This window comes from Oncorhynchus mykiss, chromosome 10, assembly GCF_013265735.2.
Source record: "Oncorhynchus mykiss isolate Arlee chromosome 10, USDA_OmykA_1.1, whole genome shotgun sequence".
NCBI lineage: Eukaryota > Metazoa > Chordata > Actinopteri > Salmoniformes > Salmonidae > Oncorhynchus > Oncorhynchus mykiss.
Window position 1 is genome coordinate 42,573,921 of NC_048574.1, and position 25,506 is coordinate 42,599,426.

The 25,506-nt window shown below is 41.9% G+C and overlaps 1 protein-coding gene and 1 pseudogene across 1 annotated transcript; both read right to left on the minus strand.

The window, feature by feature from the left end:
• Window positions 1–852: 852 nt before the first annotated feature.
• LOC110533933 lies at window positions 853–9,388 on the minus strand (annotated as a pseudogene).
• A 6,272-nt stretch (window positions 9,389–15,660) lies between these two features.
• Window positions 15,661–19,191, minus strand: LOC110534922 (cornifelin homolog B-like). Its single transcript, XM_036934573.1, has 5 exons — window positions 18,748–19,191; window positions 18,147–18,262; window positions 17,968–18,003; window positions 16,227–16,348; window positions 15,661–16,012 (listed from the first exon to the last, which is right to left on the minus strand). The coding sequence occupies exons 2-5, from the start codon at window positions 18,247–18,249 to the stop codon at window positions 15,893–15,895; spliced, it is 381 nt and encodes a 126-aa protein (XP_036790468.1). The 5' UTR covers window positions 18,250–18,262; window positions 18,748–19,191; the 3' UTR covers window positions 15,661–15,892.
• Window positions 19,192–25,506: the final 6,315 nt, after the last annotated feature.

The window sequence follows — 25,506 nt, forward strand, 5'->3', positions numbered from 1 at the left end:
CGCTCCAGCAGGTGTATCTCACTGATCATCCCTAAAGCCAACACCTCATTTGGCCGCCTTTCGTTCCAGTTCTCTGCTGCCTGTGACTGGAACGAATTGCAAAAATCGCTGAAGTTGGAGACTTTTATCTCCCTCACCAACTTAAAACATCTGCTATCTGAGCAGCTAACCGATCGCTGCAGCTGTACATAGTCTATTGGTAAATAGCCCACCCATTTTCACCTACCTCATCCCCATACTGTTTTTATTTATTTTTATTTTTATGCTCTTTTGCACACCAATATCTCTACCTGTACATAACCATCTGATCATTTATCACTCCAGTGTTAATCTGCATAATTGTAATTATTTGCCTACCTTCTCATGCCTTTTGCACACAATGTATATATAGACTCCCCTTTTTTCTACTGTGTTATTGACTTGTTAATTGTTTACTCCATGTGTAACTCTGTGTTGTCTGTTCACACTGCTATGCCTTATCTTGGCCAGGTCGCAGTTGCAAATGAGAACTTGTTCTCAACTAGCCTACCTGGTTAAATAAAGGTGAAATAAATAAAAAACCGCTAAATTGCTTAGTAACTGTAACGTAACTGCATGATTGCAGCGGATCTACTAACGCATTAGTTCTATTAGCTATGTTGACTAGGACGTTACTTTAGCTAGTATGGTGACAACGATGTAGGCTGTGTGTAGTTGTTATGATATGGTTTGGCTTGGAAAGGTTTTTCACCTGGTTACATAGAGCTGATGTGCTGTGCATTGAAGTCCACAAACAAAGGGAAAATGTGAGAGCAGGAGAGAGCATAGATGTGAGAAGGAATGCAAAGTGGCTGCTATGAAAGTGAACTCTGTTTATGCCTGATCAGGGGTGTATTTATTCCACCAATTCTGTTGAAAACATTTCTTAAACGGAAGCAAACGGAACAAAACACAGATGAACATACAGCTAGAAGAGGCAGTATTGAATGTGTCACTGTCTTTCCACGTGTCACTGTCTGTAACCTCAAAATGCTCTCTCGACCTGTGTGCAACGACATTGTAAACTCTCATTTATCGGCTAGGTTGTAACAACCTCATGATGGGTGCAGGGGAAATTAGAGTATCACGTAGTAGCCTAAACCTATCGATGTCACATTGAGGTGGGTGAATAGAATGTGAATGACAGTCATCTAATAAGCTGTAATAGAAATAAGGCAATGCTCATGAGAAAAATGTTGTCCTCCCTCATCATAAACGGCACTGACCGCCACTGTTGAAATTGTAAACAATCACTTCAGATATTATTAGATGCATTGTTAAGCCATCATGAATTGACTTAAAATACATAAATCCCATTATGATTTGTTTTATATTCATGCACTCAAAAACAAATGAATCAGTTTCAACATATCATTTTGCTTTTAGATTTGTCTTAGAACATGGACAAAACAACACTAAACAATCTTATTTCCAGCACGTTCCATGCTGCTCTGTACTTTTTAGACAGGTATTTTGTCTCTGGTGAGATAAGCTTTCTTTCAGCAAACAACTGAAAGTGACAGCAATCAAATGTATGGGACAATGCACTATGCAACCTGTATTATGTACCAGTATTGTTTATCAAAATCAAATCAATGTCTAAAGCCCTTTTTACATCAGCAGATGTCACAAAGTGCTTATACAGAAACCCAGCCTAAAACCCCCAAAAGCAAGCAATGCAGATGTAGAAGCACCTTTTGCATTATGATCCACCGAGAATTGTGAGTGAGAAATACAGTACAACTTTTGTTTGACTTTTTTAAAAATCTACATCAAAACATCTGTATCTTAGGACCAGGTCTCCCAGTTTCCTGTGTTTTGCTCTTCACTATCTGGGTTTTCTCAGTTTTTTCCTATCTGCATGTGACATTTTCTCTTCTTTTCATCTAGTTGTGTGTTTTCTACTTTTTTTCCCCTTTGTTTTAGGTTTGTCCTCTATCTTTGTGTTCTCTGGTTGGGGCATTGACTTCTTGGACCTTCGTTTGAGTAGCACTTTGAAAAAGGAGAACAGAGCCCTACAGAGCCCAGTGGGGTGGTCAGTAGTAGAGCCAGCACATACATACCAGGGCATGCTGTAGGCCTCAATACGCAGGTGGGCATCTCCTTCGTTCCTGATCACATACTCCACCCAGAAGGCATCACGCTCCAGGGCGTGGAGAAGCTGGTCCCGGTTTAGGGTGCAGAGTCTCTCCATGCTGCGCTGGTAAGAGGGGTTCTTCAGGATGTCTTGCAGCGCCTCCAGGAACTCCCATTCAGTGAGCATGGCTGCATCCAGCAACCGGGCCTCCCTGCTGGCTTTGCAAATGCACCAGGTTGTCCTGCTGGTCAAACCGCAGAGGCAGGCCCAGCACAGGGACACCTTGGTAAATGGCCTCATAGACACTGTTGGTGCCTCCATGGGCCACAAATGCACGGGTATTTGGGTGGCCCAGAAGGTCATTCTGGAGGAGCCATCCAGCAGCAGGGTGTTGTTCCCTAGAGAGGACAGTTTTTCTCCAATGAACCTCCCCACCACCTCCTGTGGCAGTTGGGCGAAGGCGGCAGCGACAGCCTCAGTCACCTCCTTAGGCTGGAGCAGAGATGAGGGTTCCCAGGGACAACCCAACTACACCCTGCTCCCCAGAGCTCTGCATGAACCCCCTTATGTAGACCACATTAGGCATACTGGGCCACAGAAACTCAAACACAAGTTCACCCTCATCAGCCACACATCACCTGACTGCTGCATGGGCAGCAGGTCACTCCCTCGGGGGAATATTGATCCAGTATGTCACTGTAAATGGGTTGGAACAGCAGGAGGAGGTTGATGATGTAATGTAGGAGGTTCTGTGATCTCTGGAGGAGACCCATGTTGTCAGTGAGCCCAGAGCCTGGTACAGGCACATACGAGATAGGAGAGGAGGCTTTGTAGAAATGGTCCTCTCCAAAGCTCATTCAGTACACATTGTAGAGCATGGTTGAAGAAATTCGCTAAGATGAAACCAGCATGCATGCCAAGGTCTGTGAGCATGAGGTCAAAGCTTGAGTCCTTGAGCTGTGCCATCAGGGCCCGGAGAGCATGGTTATGGTGGCGCTGTCAGCAGCTCTCTGATCTGGATCAGGCCTGTGTCCCTCCAGGACATTACGCACAGCCTGCTCAAAAAGGTCGAACTCTGTATCCTCCGGCTTCACCGTGACTGAGGTGTAGTGGGGTGAGGTCTCCCTGACAAAACCAGCTGTCAGCCTGTCGTATGACGGTCATCTGTTGGCCCCGCCCATTGAGTTCCTTCACCAGCACCTCCATGTTGACCCAGTGGCTACCATCCATAGGGAACACCAGGATCCTGCTGCCATGGCAACTAGGGGCTGGTGTGAGAAGGAGGAGCAACAACGATAGGAGGAGCCAGACAAAGATGGGCAGGACCAGGGCTTTCAGCACACGCTCAGACATTTCTTTCACCTGAATAGAAACAGTATCGTAGTCATGGGAAATGGAAATAATTTACAGAAAAGTGTATTTATTTTTAATAGCAAAAAAAATCATGCAATGTTTAACAGTAGTACAAGTACAGTATTTTATGGTGTAGAATATATATTTGGAAGGTTGGAATGAATTGTAAATAAACTTTCAATGTTTTATATCATTCTTACAAATGAATGATTACATTCTGTATGTTGATTTTGATTGCTGTGTTGTTGAGGTTTTTCTAGCTAGGACAGACTTGCGGGTGGCACACAGATGTGCACCTGAAAAGCAACCAACCAAGCAGGGCCCATGAGCTCCAGTAAAGGCAGACAGGTAGTCTATCTAAACTCTCTAAGGTGGAGTAGGCAAAGCAAGGACAACACCAGAAACCATAGCAACCTACACAAACAGTCAGACACACCTCATCAACAGAGAGAGCAACAACAATACCACTCTTTTGAGACACAAATAGTTTTGTAACTCTTACTACAAGGAGTAAAAACAGTCATAGCCTGATCGTGTCTGTTATTCATCAGTGTTGCAGTGGTGGCTTTGTGAAGGATACTCAGGGGGGCTGATGGGATATGATTTCCAATGGATACTCACAGGAAGGAATGTCCAGACAGCAGTCGAAGAGGCCAGTATTCCAGCCCTTCAGAGAAGGTGCTGCCACCTGCTGATGGACTATGATATTTGCTGCATGGTGATCAGACCTGCCTGCAGACACAATGACACAGAAGACAACACTCTTAATAGTCCTTTTCTTGTGGGGGAAAATATGTCTTGTAATAACACAGAAGTAGCGACATACAACAGACTTTACATATGATGCATATTGTTGGCTTTTTACTCGTGTTTGTTTTTGTTTACATAGCATCAGCATGGTTGAGGGAACAAAAATGGATGGGGTTGGAATGCTGTTAACAAGCCTAAACCACCTAAAAGTAACATTAAAGCTAAATAGAGTAGCAGCATCAGGACGCCTTCAATATTTTTTCAAAATAAGTATTGTTTTAATTGTTGTGCTGATATTGAGTTGTATGTTCACATGATATTGCCTCAACATGCCTCAGCAGTATGCTTCCTCAGGCTCTAAATGTCAACTTTGTATTGTTCTCTGAGCTCTAGCAGGACATACCTGGCATCTTGTGGGTTGGTTTGGCTTTTTAAAATGTTTTTTCAGCGTCAAGTTCAAGCCTAATTATTGGCTGCGCTGTAAATCATTCAAGGTGAGTTCCACTTCTTTTTGAACTTCACCTAACATTTGTGTTGCATGTAATTCACATTTGACCAACACTTTTTCTGAGTCAATGAGACAAGTTGGGAAATAGCAAGTGATAGACAGATGACTGATAAAAAATAAATACAAAATACAAGTGAATTACTGTTCTACTAATAGAATCCACTTCCTTTCTAACTTCAGTCATGGTCCAATCATGGACCAGATGGAGGGTTCTGTCAAATCTATCCAACCAGATAAACAGGTGCAAAAATATCACTAATAATGAGAACTTAATCCCCATTCTTGCTCTTTGGTTAAAAGCATCATATTTCAACTGATATCTATGTTTTGAATTGTAAATGTTCCTTAACAAGTAAATTGAATAAAATAAAGTAGTTGCTGAAAGGCACAATGGGCAATATGTTTATTAAACTCATGTATCTTAAGCCAACATAGCATTTTAAATTGCGAGTCTTGTTAAAATAAACTTGTTCTGTGAGTAACTAGTTGCTAAATCCTATTTAGTTCGCACCCCTCAGAGTTTTTTTTTTACAGTGTACAGAAGTAAACTCATAAAAATGTTGCCAGGAATGTATAGCAGCGTGACACAATTGTGGCTTCCTTGTTTACTCATTCACAGTCCAGCTGTAACCCTGTAGAGATATGACCAAATCTTCCACAAAATAACTGCACCCTTTTTACACTATTATCAATTATTTATAGATTTTATTATAAAGAAACATTTTTGGATCTATACCAAGCTAGCACATTCGGTTCCTTGGAAGTTGTGGGAACGTGTGTTTTTGGTTTCACATTGCTTGTGGGAACGAAGCCATAAGCTTCCTGACTGGTAAAACTGAATTTATATTTTAAAAAAAATCTGAGAACAGAAGTGAACATTTTGACTGTTCTGGGAACAATTATTTTTTAGGTTGAATGGAGGTTCTGAGAATGTTTTACTCTTGTTACTTGAAAGGTTACTGGGAGGTTTTTATTAGCACTCAGAGAAATTCAATTATGGGTTATGTGGAGGTTAAAACCTTCACTGAATGTTTCAATAACACTTTAAATAACACTGCTAGCTTATTTTGGGTTCACTTTTTTGAAAACCAAGCACAGATAGGACACATGGAAATGCATTTCCTTAGGCATTAATCATGTGAACACATTTCTTTTTTATTGTGACACAGCATCAGTGAGATTCAAACCTATGATGTTCTGGTCTCTATCAATTGAATTAGTACACTGTGGCACCAGGATTAGTTGATGCTGAGAACGGAACACATATGTTTTTAAATAGCATTCTTAGAACATTCTCGGAACGCTCGTTAAGTTTTCTTCACCATCTGAGAATGGAATTTAAAGCTTATTGATGTTTATGTGCGCACTTCTATTTTGTAGAACACTCCCCGAATATTGCTATGAACTGACATAAAAGAGAACCATACATTCTCTGAACGTTCTGAGAACGTTCCCAGGATTTAGTAAAAATATGACAATAAATTGAACCACATGGGAACTTGTGTGGATTGTGCTAAGAAAATGTCAGTACTTACACAGAACACTCCACACACGTTCCCATGTGGTTCTACTTAAGAACGTTGTTTCTTAAAGTTCTCTGAACAATTTGAGAACATGACTTTTAATGGAACCATGAAGAAGCCTGTAGGAAACGTTATGCTGAAGTCCTGAAATTCCCACAGAACAATGTTGTTGTTTAAAGTTCTCTGAACAATTTGAGAACATGACTTTAGGAGAATATTCCATCAACGTGGTTGCCATGTCGCTTGCAATGTTCTCAGAATATAAGATCATGTTCTAGACACGTTTCGTGAGAACATTGCAAAGAACATTCATGTTTCCAGTTTTCTGAGGGTTAGAAGAATTTTCCATCAACGTCCCACCAAACATGGTTGAGGTTTTTGCTTCCATACATCCTAACTAATAGAAAACTGGACACTCAAACATCTGGGGAACATTACGGGTTACGGGTTACATTACAAATACATTCTCTCTCCCTGGAATTGTTAGCTGGGATGACAGGAGACGAATTTGACTTAGTCATGAAGCACAATACAATATGTCTGGAATAACTGCAGGTATATATGTCTGGAATAACTGCAGGTATATATGTCTGGAATAACTGCAGGTATAAATGTCTGGAATAACTGCAGGTGTGCAAGCTACTTAACGGAAAGCTCACACAAAAGCTGCAAAACCTGAATGAGGGCCTTTCGTTTTGATTAACGGAAAACAAAAGTGTTACAACTGGAATTAGGTTGGTGCTTTGAGTATAAATGTAGAAAAAGTGCGTTTACAAATAAAGTTCAGATCAGTTCAGATCTGTTTAAACTGAGATAAATTCAAATGTAGTTTGATTGAGAGGGCATTGTGGCAGTGGAGATTAACAGCAGACTGGGCCAATGACGGATATATACAGTATGCCTTGACTCAAGCAGCATTCACACTATGCCTATCTGCCCGCCACTGGGAACAGACGTCAATTCAATGACTATATCACGTTGGTTCAATGTAATTTCATTGAAATGACGTGGAAACAACATTGATTCAACCAGTGTGTGCCCAGTGGGAATCATCTGAGGGGCCAATGTGCTGCTCTGGTCATTGGATTACTACTGTTGTTTTCATAGTAGTAGTAGACTACCTGTAGGTTATCTGCCACCATGAATGTCTGGATGACAGATTAAGTTATTTCTCCATGAAAAGGATCATTCACATGATGCAACAGGAAATACAGAAAGGATCAGTTTTAACAAGACCAAAAGACGGAACCAGGGCCGGCTTGAAAATACTATGCAAATGAGAGGGTTGAGTTGAGTAACATAATGACATAGCCAAGATGAATACCAACTCCAAGGCAATGGAGAGAAACATACATTTTAGAGAGGTGGAGAAACAATTTGTTTTACGCCTCTAAGGTGTTATGCAATCATTGTCACAAAATGGCCCCCCTGGACAGTCAGAACAGACATCTTCCTGCAGATACAGACATACATACCTACAGTTGAAGTTAGAAGTGTACATACACCTTAGCCAAATACATTTAAACTCAGTTTTTCACAATTCCTGACATTTAATCCTGGTAAAGATTCCCTGTCTTTAAGAATGTGAAATGTCAGAATAATAGTAGAGAGAATGATTTATTTCAGCTTTTATTTCTTTCATCACATTCCCAGTGGGTCAGAAGTTTACATACACTCAATTAGTATTTGGTAGCATTGCCTTTAAATTGTTTAATTTGTGTCAAATGTTTCAGGTAGCCTTCCACAAGCTTCCCACAATAATTTGGGTGAATTTTGGCCCATTCCTCCTGGCAGAGCTGGGGTAACTGAGTCAGGCATTTGGAAATTGCTCCCAAGGATGAACCAGACTTGTGGAGGTCTACAATTTATTTTCTGAGGTCTTGGCTAATTTCTTTTGACTTTCCAATGATGTCAAGCAAAGAGGCACTGAGTTTGAACGTGGGCCTTGAAATACATCAACAGGTACACCTCCGATTGACTAAAAAGGATGTAAATTACCATATCAGTAGCTTCTAAGGCCATGACATCATTTTCTGGAATTTTCCAAGCTGTTTAAAACTTGTTTTTCAACCACTCCACAAATTTCTTGTGAACAAACTATAGTTTTGACAAGTCGGTTAGGACATCTACTTTGTGCATGACACAAGTCATTTTTCCAACAATTGTTTACAGACAGATTATTGCACTTATAATTCACTGTATCACAATTCCAGTGGGTCAGAAGTGTACATACACTAAGTTGACTGCACCTTTAATGACTCCAACCTAAGTGTATGTAAACTTCCGACTTCAACTGTATGTATCAGCATGGGTTACTTACACAGTGGCACTCCACTCTAATACTTAAGTTAATCATGAAAATATGCAGCCTAACAGCAGGAGGGAGAGACAAACACATTGATATTTAAGTCTGACTGACTTAATGAGAAACTGACTGACAGGCAGAGACAGTCATTACTGAGCTGCAAACAGAGAGACTGATATACTGTACACAGACATAGCTGACACACAGGGGTTCAACCTAAATTAATGTGATTTGTTTCATACTGATCTACACAACCTTCTCCCCATATATATATATATATATATATATATATATATATATATATATATACACACACTACCTTTCAAACGTTTGGACACACCTTCTCATTCAAGGGTTTTCCTTTATTTTGACATTATTATGATTTCTATAATTTAGGGTTTAGGCATATAGCCTGCAGTTATTCCAGTTGTGTTATCCAGCTAGCGTTATACTAATAATGGGGCTTGCTAACACTAACAAGCTAGCTAGTGTTTACATTGAAAATTAACAACTCTTAATACTAGTGTTGACACAAGTAGCTAGCTAGCTAGCTAATGTTAACATGCTGGGTGTGTCTTATGTAACACCCTTGCGTAAAGATACCCTGAGAACAAGGTTCAGGGAAGATAAGACCATTGAGCCCAGTTAGCTAACCTAGCTAGCTAGCTAATGTTAGCGGTCAAGGCATAGAAAGTATATTCTGTATGTTAAAGACATGCTCCGGAACTTAGTTCATACATGCGTAATCTATGAGCAGAATTACTGTTTTACCTCAATTAGCCACAAAATCCCTAGTTTGAAAGTGACTGTTTATTGGAAACTGTGTGGCGCCATTTTCCCCCACATGGGACAGCCCCTAGCAATTTGAGTTCCAGCCAATGAGATTCAGCCCCTCGACATTTGAGTGACAGCTAGCAAGATGCACATACAGCAGAGCGAGAGAGAGCAATGATGTGGTGCACACATGTGATGTGGTACGCAATTTTGGGGACCACTTTTGGCTCATGAGCACTACTTTCAGAACTACAACCTCTTTAACTAAGTTAACTAGCTAGCCTAGTTGGTAGGCCTACCAAAAAGAGCAGCTAATGTTTGCTAGCTAGCTTGGGTATTATGCTTAACATAAGTAGTTCGCTAGCTAGCTATTGTTAGTTAGCTAGCCAACACCAGACTAGATAGCTGGCAAACGCTAGCTAACTACCTATAGGCTAAATCATTCAGCACAATTTCTGTATTCGAAAAGCCAAACAAATTGCATCTCTCTTTGTGGACATTTGTGTCTCCTTTACAACACTCTCTTTCATGACAATCTCATGTCTGGATTTTGCACACTGTCACTATGCACTATCAACATAAATTGTGGGCACGTCATCGTTATTTTGAGCATGTTGCAAAGATGAGCAGATCGTGGCGTGATACCTTATTTCCTGGGATAAATATATAAGTGCACCAATGCATCCCATCCAAGAGTGAGAATGTTCCTCAACCGTGAAACCCTTGCAAGGTTCCATGATGAAATAAGAGGTTGTCTTATGACCATTTTAAGTAAATTTATAACCCGTTATTCAACCAAGCTTAATAGGCTCACAATTTGTCAAGCACTGAATGACTATCTCACAATTTTAGTCATACCTGTTTACTAACGTGTTAAATATTTTTGAATTACGCTTAACCCAATGAGTCCCACCTTATTGCCGGTGCGTTTTGGACTTATAACTCCTTTTAAACATTGTATGGTTGAGCTACAGACTTCTGGGTTGAACAATTGGATGTGTTTATCCCTTCCGCATCCATAGATACCATTAGTCTGTGATTAATGAGGGTAGAGCTGCGTTTGGGAGACAAGGGCGGAATCCGAAGGAGACCGAATGGTTTGAGCTACAAACTCTGGCGAACATGCACATGTAACAAGCTCACATAGTTGCTGTCACGAACTCCAAACTCCACACAGTTCTCACTGACTGGTTGGATATTCATGTCCCAGTGGGCAAATCATTTCTGTACTTACAGCATTCATATACATTTACTTTATCAGGTTTTTGCTTTATTTTTTTAAACTTTATTTTTGTACATTATTTTATTTGAATTTTAATTTTATCTGTCAATAAAACTTATGAATGCAACTGTTTATGTCAAAATGTTTTGTGTTCTACTTGTAGCCCTGGTTGTCCTGAAAAGAAAAGGGTAAAGCCATAGCTGCAGGAAGATGTTTTGAGTAGAGGGTGCTGAGTGCAGGAAGATGTTTTGAGTAGAGGGTGCTGAGTGCAGGAAGATGTTTTGAGTAGAGGGTGCTGAGTGCAGGAAGATGTTTTGAGTAGAGGGTGCTGAGTGCAGGAAGATGTTTTGAGTAGAGGGTGCTGAGTGCAGGAAGATGTTTTGAGTAGAGGATGCTGAGTGCAGGAAGATGTTTTGAGTAGAAGGTGCTGAGTGCAAGGAAGATGTTTTGAGTAGAGGGTGCTGAGTGCAGGAAGATGTTTTGAGTAGAAGGTGCTGAGTGCAAGGAAGATGTTTTGAGTAGAGGATGCTGAGTGCAGGAAGATGTTTTGAGTAGAAGGTGCTGAGTGCAGGAAGATGTTTTGAGTAGAGGGTGCTGAGTGCAGGAAGATGTTTTGAGTAGAGGGTGCTGAGTGCAGGAAGATGTTTTGAGTAGAGGGTGCTGAGTGCAGGGGGGAAAATCCTCTTTATAATTAAGTAGTTGCAGGCTAACATTGAAATACAATTTCTAATGTGATAAGTAGCCTAAGCATAGGACAAAATTCGGTAACAGTATCACTGCAGCCTAAAGCAAAGTGAAATAAATTTGCCAAAATGATATACAGTGACTTGCGAAAGTATTCGGCCCCCTTGAACTTTGCGACCTTTTGCCACATTTCAGGCTTCAAACATAAAGATATAAAACTGTATTTTTTTGTGAAGAATCAACAACAAGTGGGACACAATCATGAAGTGGAACGACATTTATTGGATATTTCAAACTTTTTTAACAAATCAAAAACTGAAAAATTGGGCGTGCAAAATTATTCAGCCCCTTTACTTTCAGTGCAGCAAACTCTCTCCAGAAGTTCAGTGAGGATCTCTGAATGATCCAATGTTGACCTAAATGACTAATGATGATAAATACAATCCACCTGTGTGTAATCAAGTCTCCGTATAAATGCACCTGCACTGTGATAGTCTCAGAGGTCCGTTAAAAGCACAGAGCATCATGAAGAACAAGGTCCGAGATACTGTTGTGAAGAAGTTTAAAGCCGGATTTGGATACAAAAAGATTTCCCAAGCTTTAAACTTCCCAAGGAGCACTGTGCAAGCGATAATATTGAAATGGAAGGAGTATCAGACCACTGCAAATCTACCAAGACCTGGCCGTCCCTCTAAACTTTCAGCTCATACAAGGAGAAGACTGATCAGAGATGCAGCCAAGAGGCCCATGATCACTCTGGATGAACTGCAGAGATCTACAGCTGAGGTGGGAGACTCTGTCCATAGGACAACAATCAGTCGTATATTGCACAAATCTGGCCTTTATGGAAGAGTGGCATGAAGAAAGCCATTTCTTAAAGATATCCACAAAAAGTGTCGTTTAATGTTTGCCACAAGCCACCTGGGAGACACACCAAACATGTGGAAGAAGGTGCTCTGGTCAGATGAAACCAAAATTGAACTTTTTGGCAACAATGCAAAACGTTATGTTTGGCGTAAAAGCAACACAGCTCATCACACTGAACACACCATCCCCACTGTCAAACATGCTGGTGGCAGCATCATGGTTTGGGCCTGCTTTTCTTCAGCAGGGAGAGGGAAGATGGTTAAAATTGATGGGAAGATGGATGGAGCCAAATACAGGACCATTCTGGAAGAAAACCTGATGGAGTCTGCAAAAGACCTGAGACTGGGACGGAGATTTGTCTTCCAACAAGACAATGATCCAAAACATAAAGCAAAATCTACAATGGAATGGTTCAAAAATAAACATATCCAGGTGTTAGAATGGCCAAGTCCAGACCTGAATCCAATCGAGAATCTGTGGAAAGAACTGAACACTGCTGTTCACAAATGCTCTCCATCCAACCTCACTGAGCTCGAGCTGTTTTGCAAGGAGGAATGGGAAAAAATGTCAGTCTCTCGATGTGCAAAACTGATAGAGACATACACCAAGCGACTTACAGCTGTAATCGCAGCAAAAGGTGGCGCTACAAAGTATTAACTTAAGGGGGCTGAATAATTTTGCACGCCCAATTTTTCAGTTTTTGATTTGTTAAAAAAGTTTGAAATATCCAAGAAATGTCGTTCCACTTCATGATTGTGTCCCACTTGTTGTTGATTCTTCACAAAAAAATACAGTTTTATATCTTTATGTTTGAAGCCTGAAATGTAGCAAAAGGTCGCAAAGTTCAAGGGGGCCGAATACTTTCGCAAGGCACTGTAGGCTTAATTACTCTATACAGAAATAAATAATAATTCAAAGTACTTTTCCAGACAGCATGATTTCCACCGCTTCTTTTAAAGCGGTGGAATGTTTCAAGCCTATATGCCTAGTTGGGAAGCCAACAATTTGAAGCTGTCAGTGAAATGCAATGCATCTAATATATGTGTGAAGATAATGTGTCTTGAGTATATTTTGAAATGGTACTTGAACTCCGTGAAGTTTTTATTTGGGCTGCAATTTCTGAGGCTGGTAACTCGAATGAACTTATCCTCTGCAGCAGAGGTTACTCTGGGTCTTCCATTCCTGTGGCGGTCCTCATGAGAGCCAGTTTCATCATAGCTCTTGATGGTTTTTGCGACTGCACTTGAAGAAACTTTCAAAGTTCTTGAAATGTTCTGGATTGACTGACCTTCATGTCTTAAAGTATTGATGGACTGTCGTTTCTCTTTAATTGAGCTGTTCTTGCCATAATATGGACTTGGTCTTTTACCAAATAGGGCTATCTTCTGTATACCTCCCCTACCTTGACACAACACAGCTGATTGGCTCAAATGCATTAAGAAGGAAATAAATTCCAGTTAAATTAACTTTTAAGAAGGCACACCTGTTAATTGAAATGCATTCCAGGTGACTGCCTTATGAAGCTGGTTGAGAGAATGCCAAGAGTGTGCAAAGCTGTCATGAGGCAAAGGGTGGCTATTTGAAGAATCTCAAATAGAACATGTTTTATTTGCAACACTTTTTTGGTTACTACATGATTCCATGTGTGTTATTTCATAGTTTTGATGTATTCACTATTATTCTACAATGTAGAAAATAGTAAAAATAAAGTAAAACCCTTGTGTTCTAAAACTTTTTACCGGTAGTGTTCACTGAGTGTACAAAACAGTAAGAGCACCTGCTCTTTCCACGACAGATTGTCCAGGTGAATCCAAGGGAAAGCTATGATCCCTTATTGATATCACTTGTTAAATCCACTTTAAATCAGTGTAGATGACAGGGAGGAGACAGGTTAAAGAAGGATTTTTAAGCCTTGAGACAATTGAGACATGGATTATGTCTGTGTGCCAGTCAGAGCGTGAATGAGTAAGACAAAAGATTCAAGTGCCTTTGAACGGGGTATGGTAGTTGGTGCTAGGCACACTAGTTTTTTCACACTTAACAGTTTCCTCTATGTATCAAGAATAGTCCACCACCCAAAGGGCATGCAGTCAACTTATTATTTATTAGGACGGTGTTTTTTGTTTTGTACACAGTAATTGGGCCAAAGTGGGGGGGGGGGGGGGGGGTCCAACTCAATATTAGGAAGGTGTTTCTTTAATGTTTTCTGCACAGTAATTGGGCCGGACTCACACTCATTTGATTGATTTCATACAATATTGCACTTCACTAGCGATAGCAAACGTTAAGACAGATAGAAAGGGAGCCAGACAGGAGGAATAGAGATTGTGATTTAAAGAACCTGTATTTTCATCACGATGTTTTCTGTTTATTTGTTGGCTTTATGTATTTTGACTCAGTTGACAATGGAGGTTATAGGCCTACTGATACATTGGCCTAGCCTACTTCTTTAGCTGCCAATGGCTCTTGGTAAATCAATGTGTCCACATGGCAGAGGCTGGTGCTCTCGCATTAGTGGAATTTGAACTTAGCTTTCTCATTTTAATTCTGATTTTGTATTATTAATCACGATACAATGATTAAGAAAGTAAAAAGTTATTGAAATTAAACTATTCCACAAAAAATGGCTCGCAGGTTGGTAGAAATTGTAGGATGCATTTTCTCTCTTCCCCAAACTTGAAACTCTCATGCTGCCTAGGAATACGTTGTTATGAAATAGTGCACTTTTCTTTGTAGGCTGTTACGTTCCCTAGCAAGAAACCAAAAGATGTCGCTCGAACAGAAGGGGAAACTAACAGAGTCACTAACAACCAAAACGAAACAGGAGGGGTTCTGAAAGACACTCGGGGGTGTCCACTGAAAGTTGACGAGCAACAACAACTGTAACCTAAGACACCCACCATGAACGCCCACTAAATTTGCCCAAGTAGAGGCAAACAAAATTAAAACCCACACAATTTAAAGACAGGAAGCAAACAAAAAAGGAGAGCAAAATGAAAACAGAGATTTTAGAAATCAAATAGGGAGAGCCATCCACTCTTAAATATCACCTGTGCCAGTACAGCTGAAACACCTTCTGACTAACGAGATGACAAGCTAGCACAGATGTAATACATATTGACTAATGAGGTGATGTCAATCGGTGTGCCCAACGTGCTAATGTTCAACCTCTAAATATAAATGGTTAAACCAAAGCCTGTAACAAGGCCTACTGAAAAATTACAACGAGGGAGAGATAATGAGAGGGGTGTTGTAACTAAGATTGTGCCTATTGAAACTCGGCTTATCCATCGCGGCGATCCATCACGGAGAAAAGCGCTCACCTCAATCCAGCACCAACGGATGGATGGAGATAAGAGAAGAGGGAGAGGGAGAGAGATGGAGAAAGAGATATCTGACTTAACTCAAACTAAACTGTGTTTCGTACCATCTCGCTCTACACACAATACATATATGAAGATATTCAAACAAACAGAGATGAACAGAGATAACAGGAAGGAAAAATGTTAGCATTTGTAAATATATTTATTTGATATATATATTTTATAGAATAAAACATTTATAATATATGTCCTTATTGGGGGCATAATAGTTCATAGAATGACGTATATACATCATTTTAAGCATGCATAAATATTGTTTTAATATACACTGTTTACAATGACTTCTTGTCAAACAATCTGACAATTCGGGCATGTAGGAATAAATATACATTCTATAAACACAGAAACATGACTCTGAAAAAGGTTATGGCTGTATTGGGATGACTACGGTGATATTGAGGTTATGGTAACATGTTGGTCATCCGTTCCTACTTCCTAGCACTGACCAGGACAATGGGGATGATGCGGCTCTTCATCTCTCTGGACATCTGGCACCAGACACAGCAGTTGCAGAAGGTGGCGTTCACACAGTCGTTATAGATAGTGCCCTGGAGACACAGTCAGCAAATTTACAACAATGGTCACATAGCAGACATTGGAATGGCCAAGCACCAGAAAAGAGAAGGGAAAATGATCACTAACTATTAAAGCTATGAATATCAAAGTGCACTAGGTAGGTGGTTGGTGGTGTATAATAATGTACTTTTCAGTTCGGTAATGTAATGTTTTTTTCCAGAAGCAGCCAACTCTTAATGTACTTACTTTGATGCCGTAGCGCTGGCGCATGGACACCCTCATGGACATTGTGACGGGTGGGATGATGCCGAAGATGTCCAGCAGAGGGAGACAACGACACTGTCCGTACTCCCTTGTATGTACAGTGCCTTGCGAAAGTATTCGGCCCCCTTGAACTTTGCGACCTTTTGCCACATTTCAGGCTTCAAACATAAAGATATAAAACTATATTTTTTTGTGAAGAATCAACAACAAGTGGGACACAATCATGAAGTGGAAGGACATTTATTGGATATTTCAAACTTTTTTAACAAATCAAAAACTGAAAAATTGGGCGTGCAGAATTATTCAGCCCCTTTACTTTCAGTGCAGCAAACTCTCTCCAGAAGTTCAGTGAGGATCTCTGAATGATCCAATGTTGACCTAAATGACTAATGATGATAAATACAATCCACCTGTGTGTAATCAAGTCTCCGTATAAATGCACCTGCACTGTGATAGTCTCAGAGGTCCGTTAAAAGCGCAGAGAGCATCATGAAGAACAAGGAACACACCAGGCAGGTCCGAGATACTGTTGTGAAGAAGTTTAAAGCCGGATTTGGATACAAAAAGATTTCCCAAGCTTTAAACATCCCAAGGAGCACTGTGCAAGCGATAATATTGAAATGGAAGGAGTATCAGACCACTGCAAATCTACCAAGACCTGGCCGTCCCTCTAAACTTTCAGCTCATACAAGGAGAAGACTGATCAGAGATGCAGCCAAGAGGCCCATGATCACTCTGGATGAACTGCAGAGATCTACAGCTGAGGTGGGAGACTCTGTCCATAGGACAACAATCAGTTGTATATTTCACAAATCTGGCCTTTATGGAAGAGTGGCAAGAAGAAAGCCATTTCTTAAAGATATCCATAAAAAGTGTCGTTTAAAGTTTGCCACAAGCCACCTGGGAGACACACCAAACATGTGGAAGAAGGTGCTCTGGTCAGATGAAACCAAAATTGAACTTTTTGGCAACAATGCAAAACGTTATGTTTGGCGTAAAAGCAACACAGCTGAACACACCATCCCCACTGTCAAACATGGTGGTGGCAGCATCATGGTTTGGGCCTGTTTTTCTTCAGCAGGGACAGGGAAGATGGTTAAAATTAATGGGAAGATGGATGGAGCCAAATACAGGACCATTCTGGAAGAAAACCTGATGGAGTCTGCAAAAGACCTGAGACTGGGACGGAGATTTGTCTTCCAACAAGACAATGATCCAAAACATAAAGCAAAATCTACAATGGAATGGTTCAAAAATAAACATATCCAGGTGTTAGAATGGCCAAGTCAAAGTCCAGACCTGAATCCAATCGAGAATCTGTGGAAAGAACTGAAAACTGCTGTTCACAAATGCTCTCCATCCAACCTCACTGAGCTCGAGCTGTTTTGCAAGGAGGAATGGAAAAAATGTCAGTCTCTCGATGTGCAAAACTGATAGAGACATACCCCAAGCGACTTACAGCTGTAATCGCAGCAAAAGGTGGCGCTACAAAGTATTAACTGAAGGGGGCTGAATAATTTTGCACGCCCAATTTTTCAGTTTTTGATTTGTTAAAAAAGTTTGAAATATCCAATAAATGTCGTTCCACTTCATGATTGTGTCCCACTTGTTGTTGATTCTTCACAAAAAAATACAGTTTTATATCTTTATGTTTGAAGCCTGAAATGTGGCAAAAGGTCGCAAAGTTCAAGGGGGCCGAATACTTTCGCAAGGCACTGTATACAGGCATGGCAGGGACAACACCAGAATCCAAAACAGCCTGGCCAAAGTGAATGAAGCACCAATCGAGAAAACACACTTACATAAACTATGAATTTTAATGATACGCGCACTAATACTCTTACATACAAATATACACAAACAAATGTGATCACACAAACACATGCGCACACACACACTAACAGTCTGCCATGTCATCGGTGCAGTCACAGATTCCGGAACTCCACTGGTCAGACTCTTTGGACTCCATGATGGGCAGAGGCTGATCGATGACGAATGAAGGCATGATGACTTCTTACCTACAAAGACAGAGATCAGAGGACATCTTCAATAAACCACTCATGGCTTTGGTTTGCTTTGAGAGACAGTTCTTAAGCTGTTCTCATCATTGTACAGAACTAATGTCAGTAATCAGACAATTCTTAATTCCCAAAAGATATCACATTCATTAATCATTCCATCAAACTTCAATCCCTAAAAATAATTCAAAAAGTGTCTGGTCCTCTGTTATTACCGAATGATTACAACATCCTTTTCCATCAGGAAAACATAATCAAATTAGATCTCAACCATAACTGATAAAACATGACTTGGATTAGAGAGTAAACTATGGAGCCAAAGAAATGATCTGAAAAACAACTAGGATTCCTCTCCATATAACCTTATTGAATCTCACAAGTGCATTTTTATCTTAAAATGTTTATTGATAAAATATAATACATGTAAAAAATAAAAGTCCATTGATAGTCTAAGTCTGAACATCAAAAAGATGGCCACCTCTTACCTGTGAGAGAGAGAGCTTTGAGACTGAACCATTGATGACATCAGCTGAACTGACGTCTGACACATTTTCTGAATAAGAGCTGTGGAAGAGTGGAGGAATATTTGACATGAAGTAATGTCTCAGATACATTCCTAGAAACCGCACCAGCCTGTCAATCCTGAACCTTCCAGGTCAGGGTTAGACTCTCTAGAACAGAGTCAAAAAGAGGGTGAGGCAATTAGGCTACTTAAGGTCAAAGAGTAAGGGTAACATGACATAGTAAAAGCAAATCACCAGAACTGTCACACCACACAGGATGACACAAAATCGAAGCTAGCCATGTTCGATGGAAATTAAAATTAGGAGTCCTTTCTGTTCCATTCAAACAGCAGGCTAGGAAGTATGGCTGGAATGGTGCTCAGCGGGTTGACCGGCTACACTACAGCCATCAGAAATGTATGTTCACTGCCTGAGTAAATTCGGGAGGACTATAACCTTCTCAAGGAGCGGCTGAACCAGCAGTCAGTGGAACCCCCCGCCCACAGTCAGAAGGAAGTTGGGAGAGCTTTGCCAATCCAAGGAGTCGACGGTTGAATTTGCAGAGGAAGTGCGCTGGCTGGTCACACTTACCGATCCTGGTGTAAACTGTCATGGCCAAAAATATTAGATGCAATGGTTGTAAAGATGGAGAGAGGTCTGTTCGTAATCAAGAGATGTTCTACTTTTTTGACACCACACTCCACAAAGCAAATCCAGCACACTCCAGTTTTATCTTGTCTTGATAACTGTCCAGTCATATGGTCAAGTGCTGCAATGAAATACCTAATTAAGCTGCAGCTGGCCCAGAACAGAGTGGCACGTATTGCTCTTCATTGTAATCAGGGGGCTAATATTAATACTATGGATTGCCAGTCTCTCTTGGCTAAGAGTTGAGGAAAGACTGACTGCGTCAAGTTCTTGTTTAAATTAGAAACATTAATGTGTTGGAAATTCCAAATTGTTTGCATAGTGAACTTACACACAGCACTGACACACGCACTTACCCCACCACACATGCCACCAGGGGTCTTTTCACAGTCCCCAGGTCCAGAACAAATTCAAGGAAGCGTACAGTATTATACAGAGCCATGATTGAATGGAACTCCCTTCCATCTCAATTAGCGCAAGTGAACAGCAAACCTGGTTTAAAAAAATAATTAAATAACACTCACGGCACAATGCCTCTCCTTCCCTATGTGACCTACTTGTTGTGTGTATGTACTGACATGTTTGTGGAACTGATAGATGCACACACACACACACACACACTACATGTTAATGTTTTTGAACATATGTAAATTGTAAAGTATTTTGTCTGTAATGTCTTTTTCGTTATATGTCGGAATCCAGTAAGACTAGCTGTCACCGTTGGCGTCGGCTAATGGGGAGCCTAATGAATCAAAACAAATCAAAAACTAGATCTGCGAGATCAACTAGCAACCAACGCATTCCCCAAGGGCCTCAGGAACCAGAATGTGGCTTATGAGGTAATGAATCAAGATCCCAGCTCACTTGTGGAGGCTCAGAGACTTGCAGAAGATGAATAAGCTACAGCTAAAGCTTGAACAGGCTGCCGCTGTGGACCACAGGATCCAGGAGTTGCCAGAGTACTCTCTCAGGCAGTTCGAGGGCAGCAGTCTTGAGAGTCAGGAGAGGAGACACAAGGACGTTTAGCACTGCAGCAGGTTAACAGGACGAGAGTCCGCTCATCAAGTCCCACCCGCACTGCTACAGGGCCGTGTTACCAATGTGGTGAGGAAGGACACTTCCGGAGAGAATGTGTGAGGCCCCTCAGCCTAACCCCTCCCCATACCCGGGGTGGTAAAGAACTTGGCCAAGCTACTTCTGCAGGTGGGCTTGTCAGCCAATGGAGCCAGTCCCCTACTGTACAAGTCAGCTGTACTACAAACAGAGGGCCAAGTTTGCAGATATCTCTGACAGTCAACGGCATCCCAGTCCAAGCTGTTGTAGAAACTGGAGCTGAAACAACAATCCTCTCTGAGAGCCTTTACCAGCAGTTCCCTGTGAGTGAGCAGACAGCACTCAAGAAGAAACTCCTTTGGAATGCTGAGTCGGGGAAAGACATGACTGCCATGGGTGGACTGAAACTTAGATTTAAGATCTGCACCAGGAGCTTTGAATGGGAGGTGTACATGGCCCCTATACATGACACTTTCCTCCTCAGCCTGGACCTGTTGAGAGCTGCAAATGTAACTATTCATGCCAATGGAAGAGTCTTCATCGAGGGGGAACTTTTGCCTGACAAAATCGTTGGAAGCGACAGACCAGACTACTTCGTAGCTCGGGTGCTCCTGGAGAAAGACACAACCTTCCTACCAAAATGTGAATGTTTAGTCTGGGGTGAAGTTGACCATCCAAAGCCCGGTGTCTCTACTGTATCTGAGCCTCTAAGTATCAACGAAGCAGTGTCCTCCAGAAGTGTCGTCACAACCATGGAGCAGAGGGTGCCTGTCAGGCTCTGCAACCTTTCGAGCAACAAGGCCACTCTACCAAGAGGAGCTTGCCTTGGTTTCCTGGTCGAAACATTTACTGATGACCCCTCCAGTCCATCTTGTCCAGCTGAGCAGAAAGTGCCCAGCGACCAGAAATGAGAAGAGTGACTGCTGCCACAGACCTACCTGAACATCCCCGGGCCATGTTTGCTGCTTCAAGCAACAAACTCAGTGGGAAACAACAACATAGGATGATTGAGCTCCTGCTGGAGTACAAGTCCCTTTTTGAAATGACCAACACTGACTTAGGTTACATGTCTGCTGTCACCCACAAGATAGACACTGGAGTGGCTAGGCCAGTATGTCAACATGTTTGACAGACAACTCTTGGGTTCCAAGGAGAAGAGGAAACGTGCCTCAAAGCCATGCTGGAAGCAGGTGTCATCACACCATCCTCCTCAGAGTGGGTATCCCCCGTCATCTTAGCTTGTAAGAAGGATGGTGGAGTCCCCTGGTGTGTCAATTACCGCTGCCTCAACAACCTGACAGCCAAGGATGCATACCCCTTGCCCAAGATTGAAGAGTGTCTTGACATCCTTGTCGGAGCAAATGTTTTCTCCACATTAGATCTTCAATCCGGGTATTGGCAGATAACAGTCGATGAAAAGGACCGGGAGAAGACGGTGTTTATCACTAGATATGGGCTCTACCAATACACCTGTATACCATTCAGCCTTTGCAATGCCCCAAGTACGTTTCAGAGGGCCATGGAGCTCGTCCTCTGTGGACCCTAATGGGAAACTCCTACTGCTCTATCTGGATGACACCATCATCCTGGGGAGAAGAGTTGACGAGAGCCTAGAACGGCTTGCAGATGTCTTCCAATCCCTTCACAGCTACGGACTGAAGCTGATGTAATCTAAGGATCAAGTTACCCTGGAGAGCCCTGCACTAAGAAAGTACTGGCTGTGCTGTCCTCAAGTTGAACTATGCCAAGGTGTTCTCTACTACCACTGGGAGAAAGCTGGTGGACTCAGCCCATCTTCATTGTTGCTGGTGCCAGCCTCAATGCAGACTGAAGTGTTGCAAGCTTGCAACGACCTGTCAGAGCTTGCCACGACCCTTCTCCACCAGAGCTACCACTGGTATGGAATGGGAGGAGATGTCCACCTGTTTATAGAGAGATGTCAGCACTGCAATTCTCATAAATCTGCAGGTCCCATTAAAAGAGCCAAGATTCAAACTAACAGCTGGAGCACCTCTGGATCGTCTCCATGTGATCATGCTAGGCCCATTTCCAGGATCCAGTTCCGGAAACAAGTACATCCTCAACATCATCGACCAGTTTACTCTGTGGGTTGAATCTTTTCCTGTTCCTGACAAACGAGCTAAAACAGCTACTAAGAGACTGGTATATTACTTCAATGCCAAACTCGAGGTGCACACAGACCAAGTTTTCGGTTCAAGAGTGTGTGCAGGCTCTTGCAGATCTCAAAGACAAGGACAACCCCCTATCATCCGGCTTCCAACGGTTAGGTTGAGCGGTTCAACCGCATACTACTCCAGATGATCTGCTGCTACGTGGACCAGAGTCAGCAAAACTGGGATGAACACTTGCAGCTCCTGACATCAGCGTACCCCAGCTCCCTTTAGGCAATCACTGGGTTCACTCCAAACCGACTGATGCTTGGAAGAGAGATCCATCAACCTCAGGATATCTGGTCTGGTGCAGCAGAGGTAAAGTATGACAGGATGGAAGGCCCAGCGTTCCTCTACAACCTGGAGAAGGTCTAAAGGAAGCACAAAGAACTGCAAGGGAGCATTTCCGAGCAGCTCAGCAGAGTCAAAATAAAATATATGAGAGAGGACTTACACTGTCGGAGATCTTGTCTACAGTTGAAGTTGGAAGTTTACATACACTTAGGTTGGAGTCATTAAAACTTGTTTTTCTCCACATATTTCTAGTTAACAAACTAGTTTTGGCAAGTCGGTTTGGACATCTACTTTGTGCATGACACAAGTAATTTTTCCAACAATTGTTTACAGACAGATAATTTCACTTAAAGTTCTCTGTATCACAATTCCAGTGGAAGAAGCCACAGCTTGCTTTCTTCCGTGGAGTTTCCAGTCAAGTTATAAGTCAGAGAGACTGTGGACTTTGTTTATTTATATTTATTGTTTAAGCCAGTCTACAGCAAGTTTAGACCGTAATGACGGTAGTTATGCCATACTGTAGGTTAAGGGGTTAGGGTTATGGCATTTGTGCCCAACCTTCTTTGACTTGAGATCTACTTTTTCATTTGTCAGCCAGCCTGATGAGATCTACCAGTCTCTAAATCTAAACTAACCAACAAAATGTATGAAACGCAACACATCGCTGATTATGGACCTGCTGCTATGATACCTATTTGGTACCCAAATATAATTTGGACCAATAACATGTTTTCCACAAATAAGTGCAACTCATTTAATTTCCTACCTTAGTGTGACTTTTGGCATTGTGTGAAGGCAAGTAGGTTTCATAGTCAGGGCTGTAGCAGCTTGTTGCAAGTCTCATGCAGGCCACAAGGTGGTCACCAGACATAGTAGGTCTGTACTTAGACTTTGTTATCTTCATGTGAGAAAATGCAGATTCACAGAGGTAGGTTGATCCAAAAAGGGCTGATACGTTGAGAGCACATCTTCTTATGTTGGTATACTTCTCCTCTAGCAGTAGCTCCCTGAACTCTTCCTTTCTCAGTGGTTGACCTGGATTTCAGCTGAATGTCATTTTGAAGGGTGAGAAATTCAGTTTCTGCTATTGTTGTGTCCAACTGAAACGGTGATTCCATTTTGGATTCAATGACCTCCAGATTTATGTCTGTGCCAAACGGAAAGCACATATACTGTAAGTGGCAATAGGCTCAAGTGATGCAAAGTCAGTGAAACGGCTGTCAAACTCAGATAAGATGCTCTGGACTTGCTCCACATAACATGCACTGTCAAGCTGTGCTGTGTCCTTGCCCTGACGTTCAAGTTCTGAATGCATGTGTTGAAAGAAGTGCAGGTCCTTACGTTGCAGCTTTCTTGTGAGCAGTTGTAGTTTCCATTTAAAAGTGTTCACAGAGCAGATCATGTCGATTACGTTTGCCTTTTCCTTGCAGCTCTACATTGAATTCATTAAGCATGTAAGTTAGGTCAGTGAGAAAAGCTAAATCCAGGAGCCACTGTGTGTCCTCTAGCTGTGCATATTCTGCATGTTTGGAGACCTTGAGAAACTCCTTGATTTCAGGCATCAAGTCACTGAATCTCCCTAAAAATGTATAAAATGTACCGCACATCTGTGTGCAGCAGCAGGCCTGTGTGCTCCGCTTCAGTCTCTTCTAAGTGAGCCCGAAATAGCCTCCGCTGTAGGCTTCTTGCTTGAGTAGAACACACAATCTTCATTGCAACATCCATCACTTTTTTCATGTTTAACATCTTTATGCACAAAGCTTGCTGATAAATTACGCAGTGATAACTAAGGAAATCCGGGAAAGAATCATCCTGTTTGCACAAGGCAACGAACCCACTAATGCGGCCTACCATAGCGGATGCCCCATTGGTAGGAATGAAAACAAGCTTACAAAATGGGCATTTGGAATTTGTTAGCAAACCTCATAAAAGCTTGAAAAATATATTTGCCCCTTGTGTGCTGTGCCACCAGAGACTCTGGGTTCGAGCTCAGGCTCTGTCGCAGCCGGCTGCGACCAGGAGGTCCATGGGGCGACGCACAATTGGCTTAGCGTCGTCCGGGTTAGGGAGGGCTTGGCCGATAGGGATATCCTTGTCTCATTGCGCACTAGCGACTCCTGTGGCGGGCCGGGCGCAGTGCACACTAGCCAGGTGTACAGTGTTTCCTTCGACACATTGGTGCGGCTGGCTCCCGGTTTGGATGCGCGCTGTGTTAAGAAGCAATGCGGCTTGGTTGGGTTGTGTTCCGGAGGACGCATGGCTTTCGACCTTCGTCTCTCCCGAGCCCGTACGGGAGTGGTAGCGATGAGACAAGATAGTAACTACTAACAATTGGATACCATGAAATTAGGGGGTAAAATTTATAAAATAATAATGATTTTTTTTAAATGCATAACTGTGCCACATCTACCATATCTGTGGAGTCGTCAAACTGGAGGGAATAACACTTGCAGTTGTCAATATCCTTCTTCAGTTGATTCTCGAGGTTCTCTGCTATTCCCTCGCATCTTCTTGTCACCGTTTTCTGGACAACTGAATGTTATTGATGGCAGCCACAATAAATGCTTCATCGATT